General features: G+C 46.8%; 1 protein-coding gene across 2 annotated transcripts in view; it reads left to right on the forward strand.

Moving 5' to 3' along the window:
- The window catches only part of EFCAB11 (EF-hand calcium binding domain 11), a 174,545-nt gene extending 163,137 nt beyond the window's left edge, over window positions 1–11,408 (forward strand). Inside the window, exon 7 of one of the 2 annotated variants that reach the window (XR_005718801.1) lies at window positions 11,195–11,275. Coding sequence is in view for 1 of the 2 variants with exons in the window: in XM_040227489.1 (XP_040083423.1) it covers window positions 11,195–11,276 (82 nt within the window). In the remaining variant the exon portion in view is untranslated. Of the gene's footprint in view, window positions 1–11,194 lie in introns of both variants that reach the window. The other variant, XM_040227489.1, reaches the window with a different exon arrangement.
- Window positions 11,409–23,036: the final 11,628 nt, after the last annotated feature.

The raw sequence follows: 23,036 nt of genomic DNA on the forward strand, positions 1-23,036 counted from the left end.
CGGTCATGTCATCTCTGCATCCCAGCTGTCCACTGAGAGAGCTTCTTCTTAGCTGACAAAAAAAGTGCCCAGGCTTCATTATGACTGACCCAACTCTTTACCCAGAATCCACCTGCCAATGTAGGAGACACAGATGTTCAATCCCTGGGTCAGGAAGATCCCCTGGAATGAGAAACGGCAGCCCACGCCAGTATTCCTGACTGGAGAATCCCCAGGAAGAGAGAGGAGCCTGGCAGACTACAGTCCATGGGGTCACAAAGAGTCAGACACAACTGACCGCTGAGCACATACGCACACAACTCTTTACCCATCAGCAGTGATCAGAGGAGGAATGTCATGTCCTAAGTAGCCAATGATACCTCAAACCAGTCACTACAGTAAGGAGAGGGGGATGGATTAAACTGGTTGGCTTAAGCCAGTGGGATCCCACTTCTGGAACCTGGGGTGGGGATCCATTCACCCAAACCACACAGCTGAGTAGCACAGGTGACGGGGAAGTGCCAACAGCATGCACTGTGTCTCTCAACTAGTAGGCAGAACCTGGTCCTAAGGAGGCCAGACTTTTGCCTGGCTTGTGTCATCCTTTCTTCCTGGCCTGCCTTTTATCCTCCATAGTTCATCCTAAGTGGCCAATTCCACCACCTGCCCACGACCAGTCCATAGCTATACCTCTGTGTCCAGAAAGCAGAAGAACACTCTTACACTGAGGAATACGTGATCCTCAGTTCAGTTCAGTCGCTCAGTCGTGTCCGACTCTTTGCGACCCCATGAATTACAGCACGCCAGGCCTCCCTGTCCACACCAACTCCTGGAGTTCACTCAAACTCATGTCCATTGAGTCAGTGATGCCATCCAGCCATCTCATCCTCTGTCGTCCCTTTCTCCTCCTGTCCCCAATCCCTCCTAGCATCAGGGTCTTTTCCAATGAGTCAACTCTTCACATGAAGTGCCAAAGTATTGGAGTTTCAGCTTTAGCATCAGTCCTTCCAAAGAACACCCAGGACTGACCTCCTTTTAGAATGGACTGATTGGATCTCCTTGCAGTCCAAGGGACTCTCAAGAGTCTTCTCCAATACCACAGTTCAAAAGCATCAATTCTTCGGTGCTCAGCTTTCTTCTCAGTCCAACTCTCACATCCATACATGAACACTGGAAAAATCATAGCCTTGACTAGATGGACCTTTGTTGGCAAAGTAATGTCTCTCCTTTTGAATATGCTATCTAGGTTGGTCATAACTTTCCTTCCAAGGAGTAAGCGTCTTTTAATTTCATGGCTCCAATCACCATCTGCAGTGATTTTGGAGCCCCCCAAAATAAAGTTTGACACTGTTTCCACCATTTCCCCATCTATTTCCGATGAAGTGATGGGACCAGATGTCATGATCTTAGTTTTCTGAATGCTGAACTTTAAGCCAACTTTTTCACTCTCCTCTTTCACTTTCATCAAAAGGCTTTTTAGTTCCTCTTCACTTTCTGCCATAAGGGTGGATCATGGAAAAAGGAAGAGAGTTCCAGAAAAACATCTATTTCTGCTTTATTGACTATACCAAAGCCTTTGACTGTGTGGATCACAATAAACTGTGGAAAATTCTGAAAGAGATGGGAATACCAGACCACCTGACCTGCCTCTTGAGAAACCTATATGCAGGTCAGGAAGCAACAAGCAACAATTAGAACTGGACATGGAACAACAGACTGGTTCCAAATAGGAAAAGGAGTACGTCAAGGCTGTATATTGCCACCCTGCTTATTTAATTTCTATGCTGGGCTGGAAGAAACAAAAGCTGGAATCAAGATTGCTGGGAGAAATATCAATCACCTCAGATATGCAGATGACACCACCCTTATGGCAGAAAGTGAAGAGGAGCTAAACTACTCACCTAAAGTCTAAATACCACATATTGTTGGCAGACTAAATAGTATTAAATAAGACATGGACATCAGACAATGAAGAGAAGATTCCCTTTTTCTGGCTATCCTTGGCGTTTCAATTGCTTGAAACTTCAAACTTCAGAGCTCTTCTGAAAGGCAATATTTAATTTGCTCTAAAAGTCAGTTCCCAAAGAGCAGAAACTGATCTGTTTCAATAGTGAGTTCCCTGTTACCTGAACGAGACTCTGCTGTGACATGCTACCGCTGATGGAAATGTAAATGCCCGTGAGGATTTCCTCTCTCTAACTTTCCTCGGTGCCAGCCTGAGACCTTCCTGAAAGCAGAGCTTTAGATGAGGGCTTGCTTGTTCGGGGTCCAGCCTTGGGGAGCGCGGGTGGACCGGTGAGTGAGGGCAGGCCTGAGGTGAAGGAGGGCCTCCCTGAGTCCCGGGCGCCACCCGAGAAGGACCGAAGCAAAGGGCCTGTCCACTGACACCTGTCCCCTCACGGGTCAAGAATCACCAGGGGCGCTGACGCCTTTTTTCGTACTTGCGCTGTGCGGGCGAGGGCCGCCCCGGGGTTAGCGCCACGGTGGACGGCTGGAAGCACGTGGCGACGGGAGGCACAAGACGAGGGAGAGGCGGGCGGGAAGCGGCGGCGGCCTCGCGGGGGGAAGGCGCGGGCACCGCCGCGGAGGGAGCCGCGGAGACCGGAAGTCAGCCCCACGCTCCTCCCGGCTTCCCGTGCGTCTGCGTGGCCGCCCTTGACGCGCGGCTCTAACGAGGTAGCGTTACCCGACGCGGGGCCGAGCGAACGGCCGCCGAGCCCCGCGGCCTCTCGTCCCAAGGCGGCCAGCGCGCCGGCGGGAGGCCCCGGCGGGCCCGGCAGGGCAGGGCGCTGGCGCCGCTCTGAAATGGCCGCCCGCTCGCGCCCAGCAGGGGCCTCGCCTGGAGGCCGCTTTAGCTCTCGCCGATCAGTCCGCAGGACAGCTCTGACAGAACGACCGTTTTGACGTTTTTCCTTTAAATTCCTGCGTGAAGAATCAGAGAGAAAGAGGGCCTCTCTCCTTTCCCTCCGCCCCTCAAGTTCCCCTCGGAGAACTTTTCTCATCTCAGTCTTTGCCTCCACGTTAAATTTCTCATCCATGTTTCAGGGGAGCGAAATGGGCCGGCAGCCCCCACCGCCCGCGTGACTATCCCAGCCTCAGAGGAACTGCCGGCTGCGCCCTGTGCGCTGCGAACACGGGCCTGCCCGCCGCGGGCTCTGTCATCGCCCCCGAGGGCTTGCCTCCCCAGAGGTCTTCGCTGGGCTCCATCAAAACCTTGGTGTCGGCGGGGCAGCGCACTGAGGCAACTATCTGCTTAATCCAGCCAAGAAACCCGGGTGCCTCCCCTGCCCCGACATCACTTGTTTGGGGCCAGGGGATGTCTTTAAAGCAGTTTTCTAGTGAGTGTAGATTTAGCTGGAATGCTCCAGAGAATGGCTCCACCTCTGGCTCCTCTCAGTTCAGTTCAGTCGCTCAGTTCAGTTCAGTTCAGTTCAGTCGCTCAGTCGTGTCCCACTCTTTGCGACCCCATGAATCGCAGCACGCCAGGCCTCCCTGTCCATCACCATCTCCCGGAGTTCACTCAGACTCACGTCCATCGAGTCCGTGATGCCATCCAGCCATCTCATCCTCGGTCGTCCCCTTCTCCTCCTGCCCCCAATCCCTCCCAGCATCACAGTCTTTTCCAATGAGTCAACTCTTTGCATGAGGTGGCCCAAGTACTGGAGTTTCAGCTTCAGCATCATTCCTTCCAAAGAAATACCAGGGCTGATCTCCTTCAGAATGGACTGGTTGGATCGCCTTGCAGTCCCAGGGACTCTCCAACAGTCTTCTCCAACACCACAGTTCAAAAGCATCAATTCTTTGGTGCTCAGCTTTCTTCACAGTCCAACTCTCACATCCATACATGACCACTGGAAAAAACCATAGCCTTGACTAGACGGACCTTTGTTGACAAAGTAATGTCTCTGCTTTTCAATATGCTATCTAGGTCATGTCCTACTCTATGTGACCCCATGAACCGCAGCACACCAGGCCTCCCTGTCCATCACCAACTCCCAGAGTTTACTCAAACTCATGTCCATTGAGTCGGTGATGCCACCCAACCATGTCATCCTCTATCATCCCCTTCTCCTCCTGCCCCCAATCCCTCCCAGCATCAGGGTCTTTTCCAATGAGTCAGCTCTTCGCATCAGGTGGCCAAAGTATTCAAGTTTCAGCTTAAACATCAGTCCTTCCAATGAACACCCAGGGCTGGTCTCCTTTAGGATGGACTAGTTGGATCTCCTTAGTCCAAGGGACTCTCAAGGGTCTTCTCCAACACCATGGTTCAAAAGCATCAATTCTTGGGTGCTCAGCTTTCTATGTAGTCCAATGCTCACATCCATACATAACCACTAGAAAAAACATAGCCTTGACTAGACGGACCTTTGTTGACAAAGTAACATCTCTGCTTTTTAATATGCTATCTAGGTTGGTCATAACTTTCCTTCCAAAAAGTAAGTGTCTTTGAATTTCATGGCTGCACTTACCAGCTGTAGTGATTTTGGAGTCCAAAAAAATAAAGTCAACCACTCTTTCCACTGTTTCCCCATCTATTTCCCATGAAGTGATGGGACAAGATGCCATGATCTTAGTTTTATGAATGTTGAGTTTTAAGCCTCTTTCACTTTCATCAAGAGGCTCTTTAGTTCTTCACTTTCTGAGGGTGGTGTCATCTGCATATCTGAGGTGATTGATATTTCTCCCAGCAATCTTGATTCCAGCTTGTGCTTCTTCCAGCTCAGCATTTCTCATGATGTACTCTGCATATAAGTTAAATAAGCAGGGTGACAATATACAGCCTTGACGGACTCCGTTTCCTATTTGGAACCAGTCTGTTGTTCCATGTCCAGTTCTAACTGTTGCTTCCTGACCTGCATAGTGGTTTCTCAAGAGGCAGGTCAGGTGGTCTGGTATTCCTATCTCTTTCAGAATTTTCCAGTTTATTGTGATCCACACAGTCAAAGGCTTTGGCATAGTCAATAAAGCAGAAGTAGATGTTTTTCTGGAACTCTCTTGCCTTTTTTATGATCCAGCAGATGGCAATTTGATCTCTGGTTCCTCTGTCTTTTCTAAAACCAGCTTGAACATCTGGAAGATCACGGTTCATGTATTCTAGCTCTGTGGTTTTCAACCAGGGATGGTTTTGTCCCGCGACCCTCCCAGGAGACACCTGGCAATATCTGGAGACAGTTTTGACTGTCCCAGTGGGGAAGTCTGACATCAGACGGATAGAAACCAGGGATGCTGCTAAACACCGTACAGCGCACAGGCCTGACAGCCCTCATGGCAGAGAGTGATCTGGCCCCGAACGTCGACAGCACCGAGACTGAGAAATCCTGCTCTATTGACAATGTAGACGTTGTGAAATAAGGTCACTTGTTTAGAAAATTCAGACCAAAAAGAAAGGAAATACTCCTTCAGTTGAAAAAGATATCAATACTAAAGAATATTTTAATCCAAAACAGCCCATAAAACAAATTTGTGTTTAGTTTATAATCTTCCACTTCTGCCCAAATGAATATAAATGTGTGTGAGATTACAGTTATAACATGCGTGGGATTGATTCTTGTTTCCACAAGAAAGCGTCGCTTGCATGGTCTTCACGTCATTTCCGTAGAGAGTGCTCCACTGCTTCAATTCCTGCCCTGTTTGTTTCTCTCCTCCCCGCCGCCTTTTTTTTAAGTAACTTTAGCAAAAGCACATGCTCTGATTTGAAATCTGACTTTGGAGACCTAGCAATGGGGCACTTGTGAATTATTTTACAATGAAAAATATTTTGAAAACGTTACAAGAAATTAAGTATTAAAAGTGTTAGCCTCTCAGTTGTGTCCGACTCCTTGTGACCCCATGGACTGTAGCCGGCCAGGTTCCTCTGTCCATGGAACTCTCCAGGCAAGAATACTGGCGTGGGTTGCCATTCCCTTCTCCAGGGGATCTTCCTGGCCCAGGGATTGAACCCAGGTCTCCTGCATTACAGGCAGATTCTTCACCTTCTGAGCCAGCAGGGAAGCCCCTTAAAAGAAATTGGTATGATGTAAATATTGTTGCACAAGGAACGTGTACTACTTGTGAGAAACATTTGCTGTTTATGTCTTTTTTAAATTTAAAAACAACCTGTTTTTCCCTAGAATATAATGTTAGAGCAGCTGAGCTTAATAAAAATTTCACAGTGTGAAACCCTGGCTCCTTCAAGGTAGGAACCACTTAGCCTCTCGATCACAGGGAAACATCTCGTCTGGGCTAAGTCCACGCCACATCCCCAAAAGGAGAGAGAATCTTGCTTAACAAATCAGGATGTACAAAGACAAATGCTAAAGCTTATGGTGATAGAAGTAATTGTAACCGCTTATCTGACAAGTCCAAAAAATGTCAGAATTTTAACAGATAAGAAAACTGTTGGGATTCAGCTGAATGGACAGAGCGTAGACCCGCCTGAAATTCTCAGTGTATCGCACTGTCACCCTGGGTCCTCTGCCCTTCAAAGTCCAGATAGGATTGCCTGGAACTCCCATCCCACTCCCTGTGGATTTTTACAGCACTTTATAAGCTTTTGCAAGTTTCTGGAAGGCCTGTGGCTCTGAGTTCTCCTTTCTCTCTGAGCTCGTTCAGTTGATGTGTCATCTTCCCACCCTCCATCGACTTTTCCTGCTCTGTACCACACCCACTCAGACTGAACTCATCCTGAACTCCATCCTCTGTGCCAGATTCGGTGCACACACCCCAACGGCACCATCCCCTCTCAGACTGTGTGGCTGTCACAGTCCTTGGTGAAGATAAAAGAGAAGTTATGACACGCAACACAGACAACCTCAGAGTCCACATAAAGGAAGCAGTGAATTAAGGGCCTGCGGAGCACGGGGCCTCTCTGGAGCCAGTTCCCCTCATCACATCCCAGCCTCCTCCCCACCCGTCCGTAGGCCCTTCTTGCACCGTCTCTCTCTTTTTTCCTCCTCACCACATGGCATTTGGGATCTGAGTTCCCTGGCCAGGGATCGAGCCTGTCCCCCCTGAACTGGAAGGTCGATGTCCTAACCACTGGACCACCAGGGAACCCCCTCTCTCATCTTTCTTGTCATCTCTTCCACCCAGATGGTCCTAAAATGTTCATACTGAGTTACATAGAGCAGTTCCACTCTCTGGAGTTCCTACTCCCCAGATCAATTCCAGCTCTCCCTTTGCATCTCAAAAACAAACAAATCAAAAAGTCTTTAATTTAACTGGCTTTACATGTCTAGAAAGCAGTTACTGTTGTTCATGGCAATTTATTTTCCCTTCATCTATCTTTATAAACTTCATTCCTTTAAAAAGCCAGCTGTGAAATATAAGCCCGTGTGTGTGTGTGTGTGTGTGTGTGTGTGTGTATCAGAGTGAAAGTCGCTCAGTCATGTCCAGCCCTTTGCAACCCCATGGACTGTATAGTCCATGGCATTCTCCAGGCCAGAATACTGGAGTAGGTAGCCTTACCCTTCTCTAGGGGATCTTCCCAACCCAGGGATCAAACCCAGGTCTCCCGCATTGCAGACAGGTTCTTTCCCGGCTGAGCCACCAGGGAAGCCCAAGAGTACTGGAGTGGGTAGCCTCTCCCTTCTCCAGTGGGTCTTCCCGACCCAGGGATCGAACCAGGGTCTCCTGCATTGCAGGCGGATTCTTTACCAACTGAGCCACTAGGGAAGTGTGTGTGTGTGCATTCAGGCTATATTTCATTTGTGTGTGTGTGTATATATATATATATATATATACACATACATATATTCCTATGTCCAGTAAAAGAGCGGTTACTTCAGTGGCTTCAGCTATAGGGCAGGTCAGATGCAGACGTGTCCAGTGTTTTGCTATGGTTTCCAACTTTCCGCTCTTTGTCTCTTAATTGTTCAGCCTGACACTCAAGGAATTCCTTCCATTCATTGCTCTTCTAGGCAACCTCAGTTTTTGGAGTCCGTCTCTCACGTGGACTCTCTTGCATCTGGTCTGTGTTTACAAAATGCGATCGGGCGTGGAGACCACGACTGACCATTCCTTATGGGTCCCCGAGTGATGGCTCCTAGGTGCCACCATCAGAGTGTTATGTCTCTGCCTAGGATTTCGACTCAAACAGTGATGATGTACTTTCTTTAATCCTCCCAAACCTCCAGAGAGGCAGTAGATATTCCACAGTGTCGTCCACTGTCTCTGCAGATTTCCTTATTCCACAAATTCGTTCACTCTATGAACAGTCATTGCCTACCGTGGGCCAAGAGATGCGAACCTTGCGGCAAACCAGAGAAAGTTCTTGCCTTCCCAGCGTTTATTTCTAGTTGGAGGTGGACTATTTCAGTGCTGAATACGTGTCAGTGACGACAAGACAGCACACTCTGGTTTCAGAAGGAGAGTGTACTCCTTTCAGGGTTAAACAGTGTAAACAGAAACCATGGACCTTTTTGCATAATGACGTCGGCTTCATCTCTTCAGCACCACCGATTCTGCCCACCAGCACATCTGCTCTTCCATCACACAGCAATCTGAGTGTGGGTGCTGTGAGAGCTTCCTTCTTTGGAATAATGCCGTCTGCAATGAAAAACAGTATTTTAGCTTTTAAAAGTATAGCTCTGAAATGTGAATTTCCTCTTCATTCTCCTTGAGGCGACCATGATATGTATGTGATGAGGAGACGGTATTTTACCATGTCTCATTCTAAATATAAACGTGACGCTCCTCCAGTCATTATAAAAATGCCACTCCAAGCTTTATGAATAAACTTTCCCATTCTAATACCTCTTGGTTATACTGTAACCATTTTATGATGGGAAGCTTTGGCAAAGATAGCAAGAAAAATAAAAAGTTAATGCAATTACAAAAAGGTTATTTACTGAGAGAATCAGGCAAAGGGGTTTCCTTTTCTACAAGTATTCAGCATCTCAATAAGTGAATAAATGCACACACACATATATATAGAAACAGTTTATCCTAAATATTACTTTTCTCCACTTAACTCACCCTATGAGATTTATAGTTCAATCATGCCAGTTCAGAGTGGAAAGAAAAAAGGTCATTTATCTAATCCAGTTCCTTGGGAAAAAATACTTAGGCAATATTAAGAATCTTCAGTTATCTAATTTAATAAAGGGGATGATTTATACTCTGTAGTCAGTAACATGTGATACTGATTGTTTCTAATCCCTTAGAAGAGATCCGACATTCTGCTTTTGGTCCTGTACACCATGAAATTGTCATGTATATTTCACCAAAAGAAGTAGCAAGAATAATGGGCCTTACAGTCTGCAGTCATTTTACACTAACATACTGCAACATGGTTTTGCCCTGGGGCAGAGAAGTAGGGATTTTTCTTTTCTTCAAAAGAATGAAAAATTATTATCACTCTATCCCATACCGTTATAGACTTCAGAGACCTTGGCATGAAATATTCAGAAAGTTTATTTTAGAATTCAATATTTTAAAAGCCTGCTTTAAAACCATTACAGTGATTAGTGGCTCTGTTACTTGGACCAGTCTTTGCTTTAAAAAGCCCTTTGTCCTGGTTGATACCATTTGCTGTTTCCACAAAATATAGTTTGTGCCAACCCAGGAGCACCGCATGAGGCTTGTAATGCATTGTTTTAGAATGCCCCCAAAGAGGAGCTGGGATCACAGCTCAACAGTCACCTCTCAAACATACGCTTCAAGTAAGCACTGCTTTCACTGCTAGCAGCTGAACGTATTGCTTACACCATGATTTTCTCCCTCTGCCATGTGTTATGTTAGCTAGGGGGACTGAGCACCATTTCTCTGCTCCCTGTTCAAAGGAGCAATGCCCCTGTCTCAGTGGCCCTAGGGACACTTAGGCACAACCCAGCTGAGGCCACCCACACCCTCAGCCGACCAGTCAGAGGCTCATGCCTTCACTTCTCTTCCTAGGATTCAGAAAAGCTTATCGGGTGTTTGTGAGGAATTAACTGAGCTTCCGAGGCCACGAATGAAGTCAATGAAAACTCCTGGAGCTTGAGTTAGCTGTGTGGTGATTGCAACACAACCACTTCTGTCTGGAACATCCTATTTACATAGGGAGATGTGTGGAATAGAGTGTAAAGCCCACGCTTGGGAATTTAACCATCCTGACTTGAGTTCCATGTCTGTTACCAACACAGTGATCCTACTAGCACATTGAACATCACTGTCTGCAGAATGGGCGCATCCTGGCATCTGTTCACAGATTCATGAGATGAAGGCAGTGCGAGGCAAGATGCCAGTCACTATAGTTATTTACTCCCAAAATGCTTTTCCTTTATTAAAATATTTATTCGTTTGGCTGCTTCAGGTCTTAGTTACGGCCTGTGGAATCTTCCTTGTCGAGCATGAGGTCTCTTTTTTTAAACTGTGGCCGGCATGATCATTTTAAGCAGTAGCATGCAGGGTCTTTTAGTTGTGGCATTTGGGATCAAGTTCCCTGACCAGGGATCTAACCGGGGTCCCCTGCATTGGGAGCAGGGAGTCAGCCACTGGACCCCCCAAAAGGTTTTTCTTACCTCTTAATTGTTTACTCCACACTTCTGTTGTGCAATGTATGATGGGAAAAATAAAAATGGTGTTGGTGTTGCTAAGAGCTCTCTGCCATGGGGCCAGGAGATCAGTAAGGAAGTGTGACTTACAGACATCAAGGTCCTTTGTCATCCAGAGCACCTTCCAGAAACTCAAGATACTTACTGGACTCTTACTCTGAAACAACTTGTGAGTCCTCAAGGACAAATATTTTCTGGCTTGAGTCAGAGTCAATCACAGTTGTCACTGGGCAGCTTTTAACAACCCTGTGGCTTTTCATCTCTTTTTCAGGACACTTTCAGGGTTACCGAAGTTTGTATTTCCTGAATTGCAATTCTTCCAGAATCCAAGTAAACTCTCTTCTTCTTTGCAGCCTCCTGCCTTGCTTTTTTGGTTGACAGATGCATGTATATTTATTGACATATCACAGAAAAAATTTGCAGGATGGCTAGAAAAACCATCACTCCTGCCTTTTTCAATATAAAAAATATAACTTTTACACTTAGTGACATTCCTTTAAATGTATTGAATATATCATTTCTGTAGGTTTTAATAAATACTTTTTCCTTTCCTTTCCTTCTCTCCTTAGATATTATCAATGCAAGGGAAAAAAAAAAAAAGGATAGCCATTGACCTCAGCCTTCCTGCAGATAAGACAGAGAAGTGAAGTGCGGAAGTAGGATGAAACTCACCATAAATCACTTTCTGTTTCATTTTCCAGGGAAGTAGATCAAGACTCAGATGGTCATGTCAGCTTTAAAGACTTCGAATATGCCATGAACTCCGGACAAAAGCAAGCCTAATTATGGTGTACTGCTTGTATGCAACTTCTGGGGAGACCAGAATAGATGGTGATGTAAAGAGATGTCAGATTGCACCCTAGCGATGGTGTCATGCTGTATACCTTCCATTAAACTCTTTATATGGTCTTCAGATGCTCACGACTGCTTGCCTCTCAGACTCCTAGAGGTGGTTATTATGATTATAAGTCATCTTCTTCCTTGTGGCCCTAGCCCTAAGTTCGGCTGCTGCTGGCCCTGCCACTGGGGTCGTCCCCAACCCTTCCTCTTCACTTGCAGCCCCCGACTCCCACCCACATCACAGGCAGGGAGGCTCCACTCATTTCCTGGTCCTTGACACCCACCCAGAGGCTCCCTGGCCCTCGGCAGGTCCTAACCCCCAAGGAGAGGGTGTTGTTTTCCTGTCGACAGTGCCGGTTTCCTTCATGCATTTAGCATCGGTTGATCAAATAATAGCACCTGCACGTTCTGAGTGTTGACTATGTTCCAAGCAGTGAGCAAGGCTTTTGGAAAACAAAGACTAAAGACTTCTCTAAGAAAAGGTACCATGGGATTTCCCAGGCAAGGATACTGGAATGGGTTGCCATTTCCTTCTCCAGGGGATCTTCCCAACTCAGGGATCAAATCCATCTCCTGCTTAGCAGGTGGATTCTTCACCAATGAGCCACCTGAGAAGTCTACAATGTATCATTAGTATTCATCAAAATCATCATCAGAAAATGGCCCTAGAGCACCAGCTATGTAAGCCTGAGAGACAGATTGGGCTGTAATTAGTAAGTCTTTTCCAGCTGTACGCACAGAGGAAGAATAGGGTGCAGCAAGGATTTGGGGAGCAAAAACTTTTCAGAATCCATTAGAATGGCCTGGGCCTGGGGTTCTGCAGCAGAACAACAAGCCCTGGGCTGCCCTCTCCTGGACTCTGACTGGTTCTGGAAGGTTCTTCCGTGCACCAAGGGTCTTAGCCATCTGTGTACCTGTTCTCCGTGCTCTGCCCATCCACACCTGGGATCTAGGGACTATGACCCTGGACATTCAGCACTTATTTTAAATAAATACTCATATCAATACTAATATTTTATCTGGAAGTGTTCAGAATCCCAAACATTAACAACACTGTGAAAACATCTAGTTTAAGTCAAATTTTAAAAGGTTTAAAGGTCAAAGAAAAATGTAAATTTGTCAAATAGAAACATTAACCAAGCATCCTTCTAACAGATTATTAGCAGATAAACTTAATAAACTGTCATAAATCAGAGGAACCTGAAGAGACTTCACAACTAAATGCACTTTGGTGTTCTGGATGGGATCGTGGCACAGAAGAAGGGACATCAGGTCAACACTGGTGAGGTGCGGGGTTCAGTCCCTAACGCGGCATCAGTATGGGTTCATTGACTGTGGTACGTGTGCCGTAGCCAAGGACACACTCAGAAAACATTCATCACAGGAGACCGTGTACGTGTGCTGGGACCCTCTCTCCTAGCTGCACAGTCTTCCTACGAACCGGAAACTAGTCCCAAATAAAAAGGTTGGTAAAAAATAAAGCTTATCCCAAAGTTAGCATATGCTAAGCATCCAAAACGAAGAAAACTTTGCAAATTATTAAGAAATACAAAATGAAGTGTCATTCAAGAAAAAAGGAGATCAGCAGTATTGTTCAGCATCATGTGTGATTTCGGACAAATTGTTCTGACTGATGAAAAGCCCCTGGGCAGAGTTTTATTCAGCAAGCATTTTTATTGTAATTTGAATAGCTGAGTCACTGGTCTTCATCTCAGTACATAAGTGATCCTGCTTTTAAAATTTTTAATTTAAAAATTAGAGTAGTTCACCAACAAAATGCCAGCATTCAGTAATTGCCAGAATACCACAGCCTTGTATTGCAGTGACTCTTTGGACCTTATTTCTCCCTGGAGACACGACAGGAGAGAGGGAGAAGCCACGTCCCCCCATTGAGTGGCAGGCAGGAGGCCAGGGTGGGGACAGCCACTGGGCATCTCCTCCGACCCAGGGTTAGTCCAGGCGCGCCTCGGTCTCAGTGACAGAAACCTCCCCCAGACCAGCTTAGATGGGAAAGGAATTTGCTGGGAAATTCTGGGCTCGCCTCTGGAGTCTAACACTGGAAGGGTAGCTGTGCAGCCGGGTTTCCAGGAAAACACGCACCAGCAGCACACGCACCTCTGGACTGTGCCCCTGCCCCATGGCCCCCGGCAGCCTCGCAGCATGCTCAAGACGAGCCGGCCCGTGATCTGTCCCACCCCAAGGGCAGACACCCTAGATAAAGAGGCCACAGTTGGCTCGGGATTCATCTTGAGAATATAGGCTTGATCCCTGGACGCTCACCCAGGTCTGCTGAGGGCTGGTCACAGGGAGAGGAAGTCAAATAGAATGTGTTTGTGTGTGTGTGTGTGTGTGTTAGTTGCTCAGTCGTGTCCAACTCTTTGTGACCCAATGAACTGTAGCCCATCAGGCTCCTCTGTCCACAGGATTCTCCAGGCAAGAACACTGGAATGGGTTGCTATTCCCTTCTCCAGGGGATCTTCCCGACCCAGGAATTGAACCTAGGTCTCCTGAACTGCAGGCAGATTCTTTACTGTCTGACCCAACCAGGGGAGGTCATTATATTTTCTTTTCCAGAAGAAAGCCACGTGACCTGGACCTTCCCTAGGAGGGAGGGCACCTCCAGGATTTGATCCCTAGGAGGGCCAGGTCTTGGGGCAGAGCAGAGACCAAAGGCAGGAGGGGAGCTGGGGAGCTGCTCCTGTCACCAGCCCCCTGTCCTGTCGCCCCCCAGAACCCAGCCCCAGCCCTCCTCTGTAAGCTTCACCCCAGTTTCCCGTGTCCGGGCCCCTGCCCTGCCCCTCGCCCCGAGCCACGTGGTTTCGTCTGCACTGTCCACTCGTTGGTGTGCCTCAATTGAGTGGTCCACAGATGGGCGTCTGTGCAAGTGGATCCGCTCAGCCTTTCCCCCAGAAGGCCCCAGGGGTGCTCGAGGGAGGCATAGCTCGCTCCTCTGGCCGAGCCAGTGCGTCTGACCCCGGGCCGAGGGGCAGGCGTGTTTGCCACCACGTGGCATGAAAACCTAGGCAGCTGGTTTGCAACTGAGAGCAGAAAGTGAAACATATACCGAGAGGGGAACAAGGAAGAAGCTAGCGAAACCCCACAGTGCTGGGTTTCTGGGGAAAGCTCGTACACAAGGTCCAGTCATAGCCCTTTGGGTCCTATGAGGTAACCCTCCTTCCTTCCAGTAAATCTTTCTGCTCAAGCCAGCTGGAGTTGCTCTCTGTTATCTGAAACCAAGAGAACCCTAAACTGTTAGGAGCTCAGAGCCAAGGACAGAGTCCTAGGTAACAGCAACATTCACTGGGGCAACAGAGAAAAAGAGTCTAATAAACAGACTAAGGAGAAGGGAAGTGGAGGGAAGGGGGCGGGGCACAGCCTTTAAAAGAGGGACACAGGCAGACACGGCAAACGGACCAGAACCGAGCGGGTCCAAGATGGCAGACAGGCCGCCCGCCTCTAGGTCCTGAGCCTCGGGGCACGCTCATCGTAATACAGCAGCAAGCTAGATGAGACACCGCGGGCACCATGGCAGGCCCAAGGTCAACCATCAACGTCCAAAAGTGGGTGGTGGCCCAACTCCTGGAAATCCCCACCCCTTCCCCAAAATAGCTAGAATACTCCTCCCACTCACTAGGCGGTGAAATTACCCAGCCCTGTAAAAACTGACAACCCCGTACCTTGGTCTGCTCTGGGCTTCTGAGATGGCCCACACTCTGTGGAATATGTTTCTCTCTAAATAAACCCACTTTTTACTATCACTTATCTCTCACTGAATTCTTTCTGCAATGAAACATCAAGAACCTGGATTTCACAAAGTCCTGACACCAGGTGTGTGATCTCAGTTAAAAGACCGTGGATTCAAGTCCCATTCTGAGTTGATGGTTTCAGTTCAGTTCAGTCCCTCGGTTGTGTCTGACTCTTTGCAACTCCATGAACCGCAGAACACCAGGCCTCCCTGTCCATCACCAACTGCCAGGGTCCACCCAAAGCCACGTCCATCAAGTCGGTGATGCCATCCAACCATCTCATCCTCTGTTGTCCCCTTCCCCTCCTGCCTTCAATCTTTCCCAGCATCAGGGTCTTTTCAAATGATTCAGCTCTTTGCATCAGGTGGCCAAAGTATTGGAGTTTCAGCTTCAGCATCATTCCTTCCAAAGAACACCCAGGACTGATCTCCCTTAGGATGGACCAGTTGATCTCCTTGCAGTCCAAGGGATTTCATGTAGTCCTGACACCATGTGTGTGATCTCAGTTAAAAGACCATGGGTTCAAGTCCCATTCTGAGTTGATGGTTTCAGAAGTAGCCAAAGAGGGTAAAGGAAGCTGTTGCCAATTCTCTCTCCCTCAGGGGTATCAGGGAGAGTTGATGTTTCAGTACCCTCAGCCTTAGTCTCCCCTTGTGGCAACTCGGAGGCTATCTCTCAGAGGTCACCAGTGATCCACCAGGGCCCAAACCCACCGGCCCCTCTCGGACCTCGTCCCGCTGTCCCTTCTCTGGGGTCCTCCTCTTTGGCTTCCGTAACGCTGTTCTCTTGTGACATTTCTGTGCCTGTTTCTTCCTACTCTCTTCCTGTGTCTTCGGCCCTCTCACAAGCGTTAGTATTCACCAAGGTCCTCTAACTGGCCAGCCTGCTAGATCAGCAGCCTCTCCGGTGATGATTTCATTCTCTGCCGCCTTTCTCGGTGCGATTCCACCAACACGCCTTTGCCTTCAGTCTGGGTCTCTGCTCCACCCAGACGCGTGTTCTCATTTGCCTCTCGGACACTTCCGCCTCCCTATAAGCTCATTGAACTAAAATTGGACTCGTTTTCCCTGATTTCCAAAATTGGCTTCTCATTCTGCGTCTTCTATTTCTGTTAACGGCGCCGACCCCATTCCCCCACGCAAGCCGTCATCCGAACCAGCCGCCTCAGAATCCCTTCCAGTTCTCCCGTCTCCCCGGCCTCCTCTGCTGCGGCGTCCGGAGCCTGCATCTGCAGAGACCTCCGAGACACCGCCTTCCGTCCCGCCGGTCTTCTGTTCCCGTCGGTCCCTCTATGTGTCCCTCTGTTCACTGGTGTGAAGATGAGCGGAGGAGGTGCTGATGAGGAAGAAGCAGGCCCACGCCATGAAACAGTCCAGCGTGTCAGCTATCTTCTCAAAGCACAGCTAGAAGCGGTTTTCTCTCTTCTCAAAGCCTTGTAGTGACCCTTTCTATTGGGTCGTGTCTAACTCTTAATATGCCATTCAAAACCTTCTCTGATCTAGCCTCTACTTGTCTGTTCAGCTTTGTCTTCACCACTACCTCCACCATCCCATCCCACAACCAGGTAACTCAACACACACAGACCCTTAGCCTAGAAACACCAAAATAACAACTAGATCTTTGCCCCAAATTGGAGGCTAACAAATAACCTTGGGATTCATATCTGATGAGATAATAGAGAAATACAACCAAAGCTAAAATTCCATTTAAAAAACTGGACCACCTTCACCCTAATGAATATTTTCCCTGCCTAGCTGTCACCTTCAGAGGGAAAAGGCGGGCGGATTGTGCTAGGTGTTTGGTGTTATTTTATTTTCTTCTTGAAAATTGATGAGACAGACATTTGCATCCTCTTTTTTAAGAGGAAACCACCTCAGTCTCAGCAACTTGGTGCAGGCCGAGTGGTGGCGATGGGTGGCATGTAGGGGTGATCAAGCCTGGCAGCCTGACTGAGCACTTCTATCCCACTGCATCACGCCCAGCGGGAAGGTCATCCCTGGCTCTAGGCCATCGTCTTTGGCCACACTTTGCTTTTGCTCCAAAATGAGTTTCTCCAGACTCACTGGCCATCCCGGGTCAAGCTTCCATCACATGACTGGCATTAAATATTAATTCCCATCTTGCACATGACCAAACTTAGCCCAAATTACCTTGGGTTATTAATCAAACCCACTTTCAAAAGACAAAGATTTGCTACCAGAGACAATATCTTTTAAAAGGTGCTGCCAGCTGGAAAGGCAATTTTCAAAGATGATGAAATGCTCTGAACAGTGTGTGGGCGGGGGGGGGAGATAAGTTGCTCAGTTGTGTCCGACTCTTTGGAACTCCATGAACTTTAGCCCACCAGGCTCCTTTGTCCATGGGATTTTCCAGGCAAGAGTACTGGGGTGGGTTGCCATTTCCTTCTTCGGGGGATCTTCCCGATCCAGGGATTGAACCCAGGTCTCCCGCATTGCAAGCAGATGTTTACCATCTGAGCCACCAGGGAAGTGCCCTGAACAGTGGAAGTATTTTTTAAATAAATGTGCATGCTCACTGGGCATCACTCACTTACATGCGTTAATTTTTAACAGCATTTTCAACCATCAGCAGTACTCAGGGTTCATGCATCACAGAATTGTAATTTAGGGTTAATAAAAACAGTTGGTTGCTTTCCTTTTTCTTAGTTTGTAATTTTTGAGAAATCTGTTTAGAGCTGCAGAATTAGACAGTTAAAATACATACAAATGGAAATTTAATGACATGAGGAACAGCAGCTCATGAAGTGACCTTTCTTACAAAACACATTTAAATTGGCTTGGCCACATGGATTCAAAACTGGCTGAAAACAATTTAACATAATAAAATATGGAGTGTTCAATCTAAATTTCTCTTGGATCGCTAAATTGGTAAAATGCTCAGAAGTGTGAATCAAAAAGAACATTAACTTCACAGAAAATGCAGATTAATTTATATGAAAACATAAACCAAAATCCAAATATACTCCTTATTTTATGATTTACTGATGCTTGGTGGGAGAAAAAGACTTCAAAGGAGAACAAAACAGTTAGGTTTGTTGTAGTATATTCGTTAGGCAGAACAATTTCAATACTATTAAACTTATAGGAAAAAATTGATCAAAAGTCTAGAGATACAGTGCAAGCATTATCATAATAACAGCTATTGTAGGTTTGATCTTTGTTTTAAAGAAGGAAGCCCACCTTGAATGTAAACGAAGTTTCTGAGGTTAATCATGGCAGAAATAGTGCTCGAGGCAATTTCCTCACCGAGGTCCCGCTGCTGCTCCCGATACTGCTTGTGGGCTGAGGTTCATTCTTTGTCCTTCTTTTTCCTCCCTTTACCCCTTCCTTCCCTCCCTCTCTCCTCCCTCCTTTCTTTCTTTCTCCCTTACGTCTCTCTCCCCTTCTTTCCTTTTTGCCTTTGTTCCTACTCTCCCCACCACACCCATAAATAGAATTCCATGTATTACACCATCCAGGGTTCTGTCTGACCTGCTTTTTGACTGATGTGCAAACTTGTGTCAACAGATTCCAATGCCTCCCACTGCAAACAGAAACTAAAGTTCTAGTGTATTTTATGCATTTTATCAAATATGAAAACTTTTTGACAATTATCTCTTCAAACACTTCTTTCATGACATTCTGGAAGAAAATGCACTCTCAGAATCCAGCTGTACACGTGCTATTCTGATGATATTATCTGCCATGCCTTTCATCCCCTCTCCGCCTCCTCTTTCTGAGTGTAACTTTTGGTTCAGTAATTTCTATTCATTCATTGCTAGTGGGAATGCAAAATGGCACAGCCACTTCAGAAGACAGTTTGACAGTGTCTTCCAAAGCTAAACATAGTCTTACTGAATGATGGAGCAGTCATTGTTGTTCATTGTTTTTCTGCTCAGATTGTTTTTTTCACTCAACTGATTTGAAAACTTCTCTCCACAAGAAAACTCGCACAAGACTGTTATTGCAGCTTTATTCATCATCACCCCAAACTGGAAGCAGCCAAGATGTTCTTCAGGAGACAAGTGTGTGAACAAAATGTGGTACAACCATGCAATGGAATTATTATCCAGTGATTAAAAGAAATGAGCTTTTATTAGCTCACAAAATCACACGAGTGACTCTTAAACGCGTATTTCTAAGTGGGAGAAGTCAAAAGTGAAAAGACTACATTCGCTGTGCACCAACATGACATGCTGGAAAAAGGGAAAATATAGTGATGACTAAAAGACCAGTAATTATCAGTGGTTTTTGTGGCAAGGGGTGTTGAATAGGGAAGGCACAGGGATTTGTGTGTGTGGCAAAATATATAAGATGAACCTAGGTCTTCCTGTAGTGCTAGAAAGAGGACATACTCAGAAAACAAAACAAAAATTAAAAAATAAGCAAACCAAAGCAACCACATACTGGTGGGCGGGTATGTCACAGGAACACAAGAACCAATTCTAGAAAATTTCCAAGTGGTCAAAGCTGGAACAATTTAGAGTAACAAAATAAAGAAGTATTGGATTATAACCCAAAGTATAAAATAAACATCTGTGAGTCCATACTGATTCAAGTAAATGGTGGAATAAATAAACAAATGGAAGAATTGAGACAAATCTCATTTGCAGAAGAATTCCAAATAATTTATGTAGGTGCCCTGCCCTCAAAAAGAGGGGGTGCGACTCTCCATCCCTGCAGTATGGACTGCATATAGTGACTTTCTTCTGGGGATTACCAGACGGAAGGGGGCAGACGGGAACAGTGGTGAAGCCTGACGGTAACCATCTGAGCCAGGTGATCAAGGTCAACATTAACAGGGATAAATCTTGTCGATACTGTGTGCTTTATGTATGTGATGAAAATGACACTCAACCGCTCTGACTTTCCTCCTCAAACCCCACAACCTCAGTGCAATCATGAGAAAAACAGCAGACAAATCCCAACTCAGAGACATTTTGAAAAATACCTGACCAGCACTTCTTTAAACTGTCAGGGTCAAAAACAAAGAATCCTTGAGAAACGTCACAGCCAAGAGGAGCCTAAGGAGACGTGACAAGTCAATGCAACGTGAGAGCTGAGATGGGAGCCTGGAAACAGGAAAGAGACACTGGATAGAAGCCACAGAAAACTGAATGAAACATGGGTTTCGGTTAATAATGATGTATCAATATTATTTCATTAATTATAACAAATGTATAGTACTAACATAAGATGTTCATAATAGGGGAAACTGGGTGTGAGGTTTGTGAGAAATCTACACTGCCATCACAATTGTTTTTTTGTAAACCTAAAACTGTTGTAAAATAAAAGTTTATTTAAAAATTTTCAGATGTGACTGTATGGTGGAAATTGTATCCCTTGCCACTGTTTAATTTATAATAAAAGCCTAGATGTCAATTAAAAATATGTAGGGACTTCTCTGTGGTCCAGTGGTTAAGATTCCGAGCTTCTGATGCAGGGGGTGCAGGTTTGATTCCTGGTGGAGGAACTAAGATCCCACATGCTATGAGGCACAGCCAAAAAGTAAATAAATGAATTTTAAAAATATGTAAAGGGGGTAGATGGCCTTTCAAAGTAATGTTGTAGGATATATTGGCAGAAACCAGAAGATCACCACTTAATAGCACCTTTATAAGACTCTGAACTCTCAGCAGTGTCCACTGGACTCAGGCTTTTGCCACACAGAAGTATGTTCACATCCGGTTATATGGGCTGGTTTCTGACAAAGAAGAGGCCTCATGGATCTGCCCTTGAATTGTGTTTGGAAGAGCTCGGAAAAGCAGAAAAAAGTATTGATCTTTCCCACGAAACTGCTGGTGATAAACCTTTCAAAGAACAAACTCCCTTAGCTTTGGACCTATTGAAATGAAAGCCCTTTATACTTCTTCTGAACTTCATAATTCCTACAGCACTGAGAAAATCCACAGGTATGGCTCCTAGATTCTCCCTGTGGCCAGTCTCAAAAAGCCAGTTAATATGTTAATACAGCCAAGATGTAGAAATGACCCGTGTCCACTGATGGATGAATGGACAAAGAAAATATAAGATATATCTGTATCTAATACCTATACAACAGAATATTACTCAGCCACGAAAAAGAAGAAAAGCTGCCATTTGTGACAACATAGGTGGATCTTGAGGGCATTATGCTAAGTGAGGAGAAGGCGATGGCAGCCCACTCCAGTGTTCTTGCCTGGAGAATCCCAGGGACAGGGGAGCCTGGTGGGCTGCAGTCCATGGGGTCTCTAGGAGTCGGACACGACTGAGCGACTTCACTTTCACTTTTCACTTTCATGCATTGGAGAAGGAAATGGCAACCCACTCCAGTGTTCTTGCCTGGAGAATCCCAGGGACCGGGGGAGCCTGGTGGGCTGCCGTCCATGGGGTCGCACAGAGTCGGACACGACTGACGTGACTTAGCAGCAGCAGCAGCAGCAGCAGCAGCATGCGAAGTGAAATAAATCATACAGAGAAAGACAAACACTATACTGATTTTTAGTCTTTTTTCCTAATACTTTAAGACTATAAACATCCTCTAAGCCCTGCTTTAGCTGCATCTGACAAGTCTTGATATACCTTGTCTTCATTATTTTCTTCAAAATATTTTCTAATTTGTTTTTATTTCTTCTCTGACACACCGGCTATTCAGAAATGATTTGTTACATTTTTCAAAAGTTGTGGGCTTTTTCGTTTTCGATATTGATTTCCAGCTAATTCCATGGTCAGAGGACTTATTCTGAATGTTTTCAAATCCTTGAATCAATTCTCTTTTAAGCTCTTCAGTTCTCCAGTGAACAGATACATCTTTCCATGTAGTTAACTAAATTTTAAGTATAATTAAGAAAACTCTGGAATCTGATGTCTTAATTCTCTTGAATGTTTCAATAGTATAAACTTGAATTTGAACTTAAAATCAAAAGTCTAAGCTAACTTGTATTTTAAATTGGAATCACAAAGTGAATCTGTCAATCAGTCTAAAACGGTGCTATCTAAAGCTACCAACACGTATGCCTGAAAGATTCATTTCCTCCCTGAATAGCCGCGTCCGGTGGCGGTGTTTCAGCTGTTGAGTAGCTGCGTGGGATTGTGGCCGCCGTACTGACAGCGCCATCACGGCGCCACTGCGCACGGTTCTGCCGGGGGGCACGGCCGCTCCTGGAGGGCGCCCTGCAGCCTCTGGACTGGCTGTACTGGGGCCCTGAGCCTGGTCCGATCAGGTGGCAGAGTTCTGTGCTGACTTCTGCTGCATCACCCGCCCAAGGCAGGTACAGTGGGGACTCCCCGGGAGGGGGTTGAGGGAGAGAAAAGCATCCGGAGGCAAACTCCTGCGCACCCCTCACGGCCCCACGCCCGCCTCGCCTCCCGGGTGACCGGGGACCCCTGACTGCTTTAGGAGGCGAGTCTCCCTTTCTTCTGGACTCAGTCCCGCGGCGGTCCTCTCTCGGGGCCCTTCCCGCGTCGGGCTGCGATCAGTGCGTTCCCAGCTCTGCCTCCCACTCTGGGTCACCCGCTCCCCGAAGCCGGCGCTGTCTTCGCTGCGTCCTTCGTGGCCGGCTCCCGGCCCACGCGTGACAGGTCTGTGCACGCTGACGGATGAGAGGGGGATGTCTGAGAGGCAGAGCTCTGAAGTCCCCTCTCCACTCGGTGGCTACCTCTTATGCTCCTTGGCAAGTCACACACCCTTCTCGGGCCTCAGTTTCCTCTTCCAGTTTCAAGGAGAAAGTTGACTTAGGTAAGTGCGCATTGCTGGTTAGACGTAAATAAGGGTTATATGAACAGAGGGTGCTGTGGCCGAGAAAGCTCAGGAACCATTTGGTCAAAGATGACAAGTGGGGGCTTCCTCGGTTTCTCAGTGGTAAAGAATCTGCCTGGCAATGCAGGAGACGCGGGTTTGATGCCTGGTCTGGGGAGATCGCACGTGCTGTGGACGGACAGCCCGTGCGCGGCAACCGCTGAGCCCGCGAGCTGCGATT

This window comes from Oryx dammah, unplaced genomic scaffold, assembly GCF_014754425.2.
Source record: "Oryx dammah isolate SB20612 unplaced genomic scaffold, SCBI_Odam_1.1 HiC_scaffold_26, whole genome shotgun sequence".
Taxonomy (NCBI): Eukaryota; Metazoa; Chordata; class Mammalia; order Artiodactyla; family Bovidae; genus Oryx; species Oryx dammah.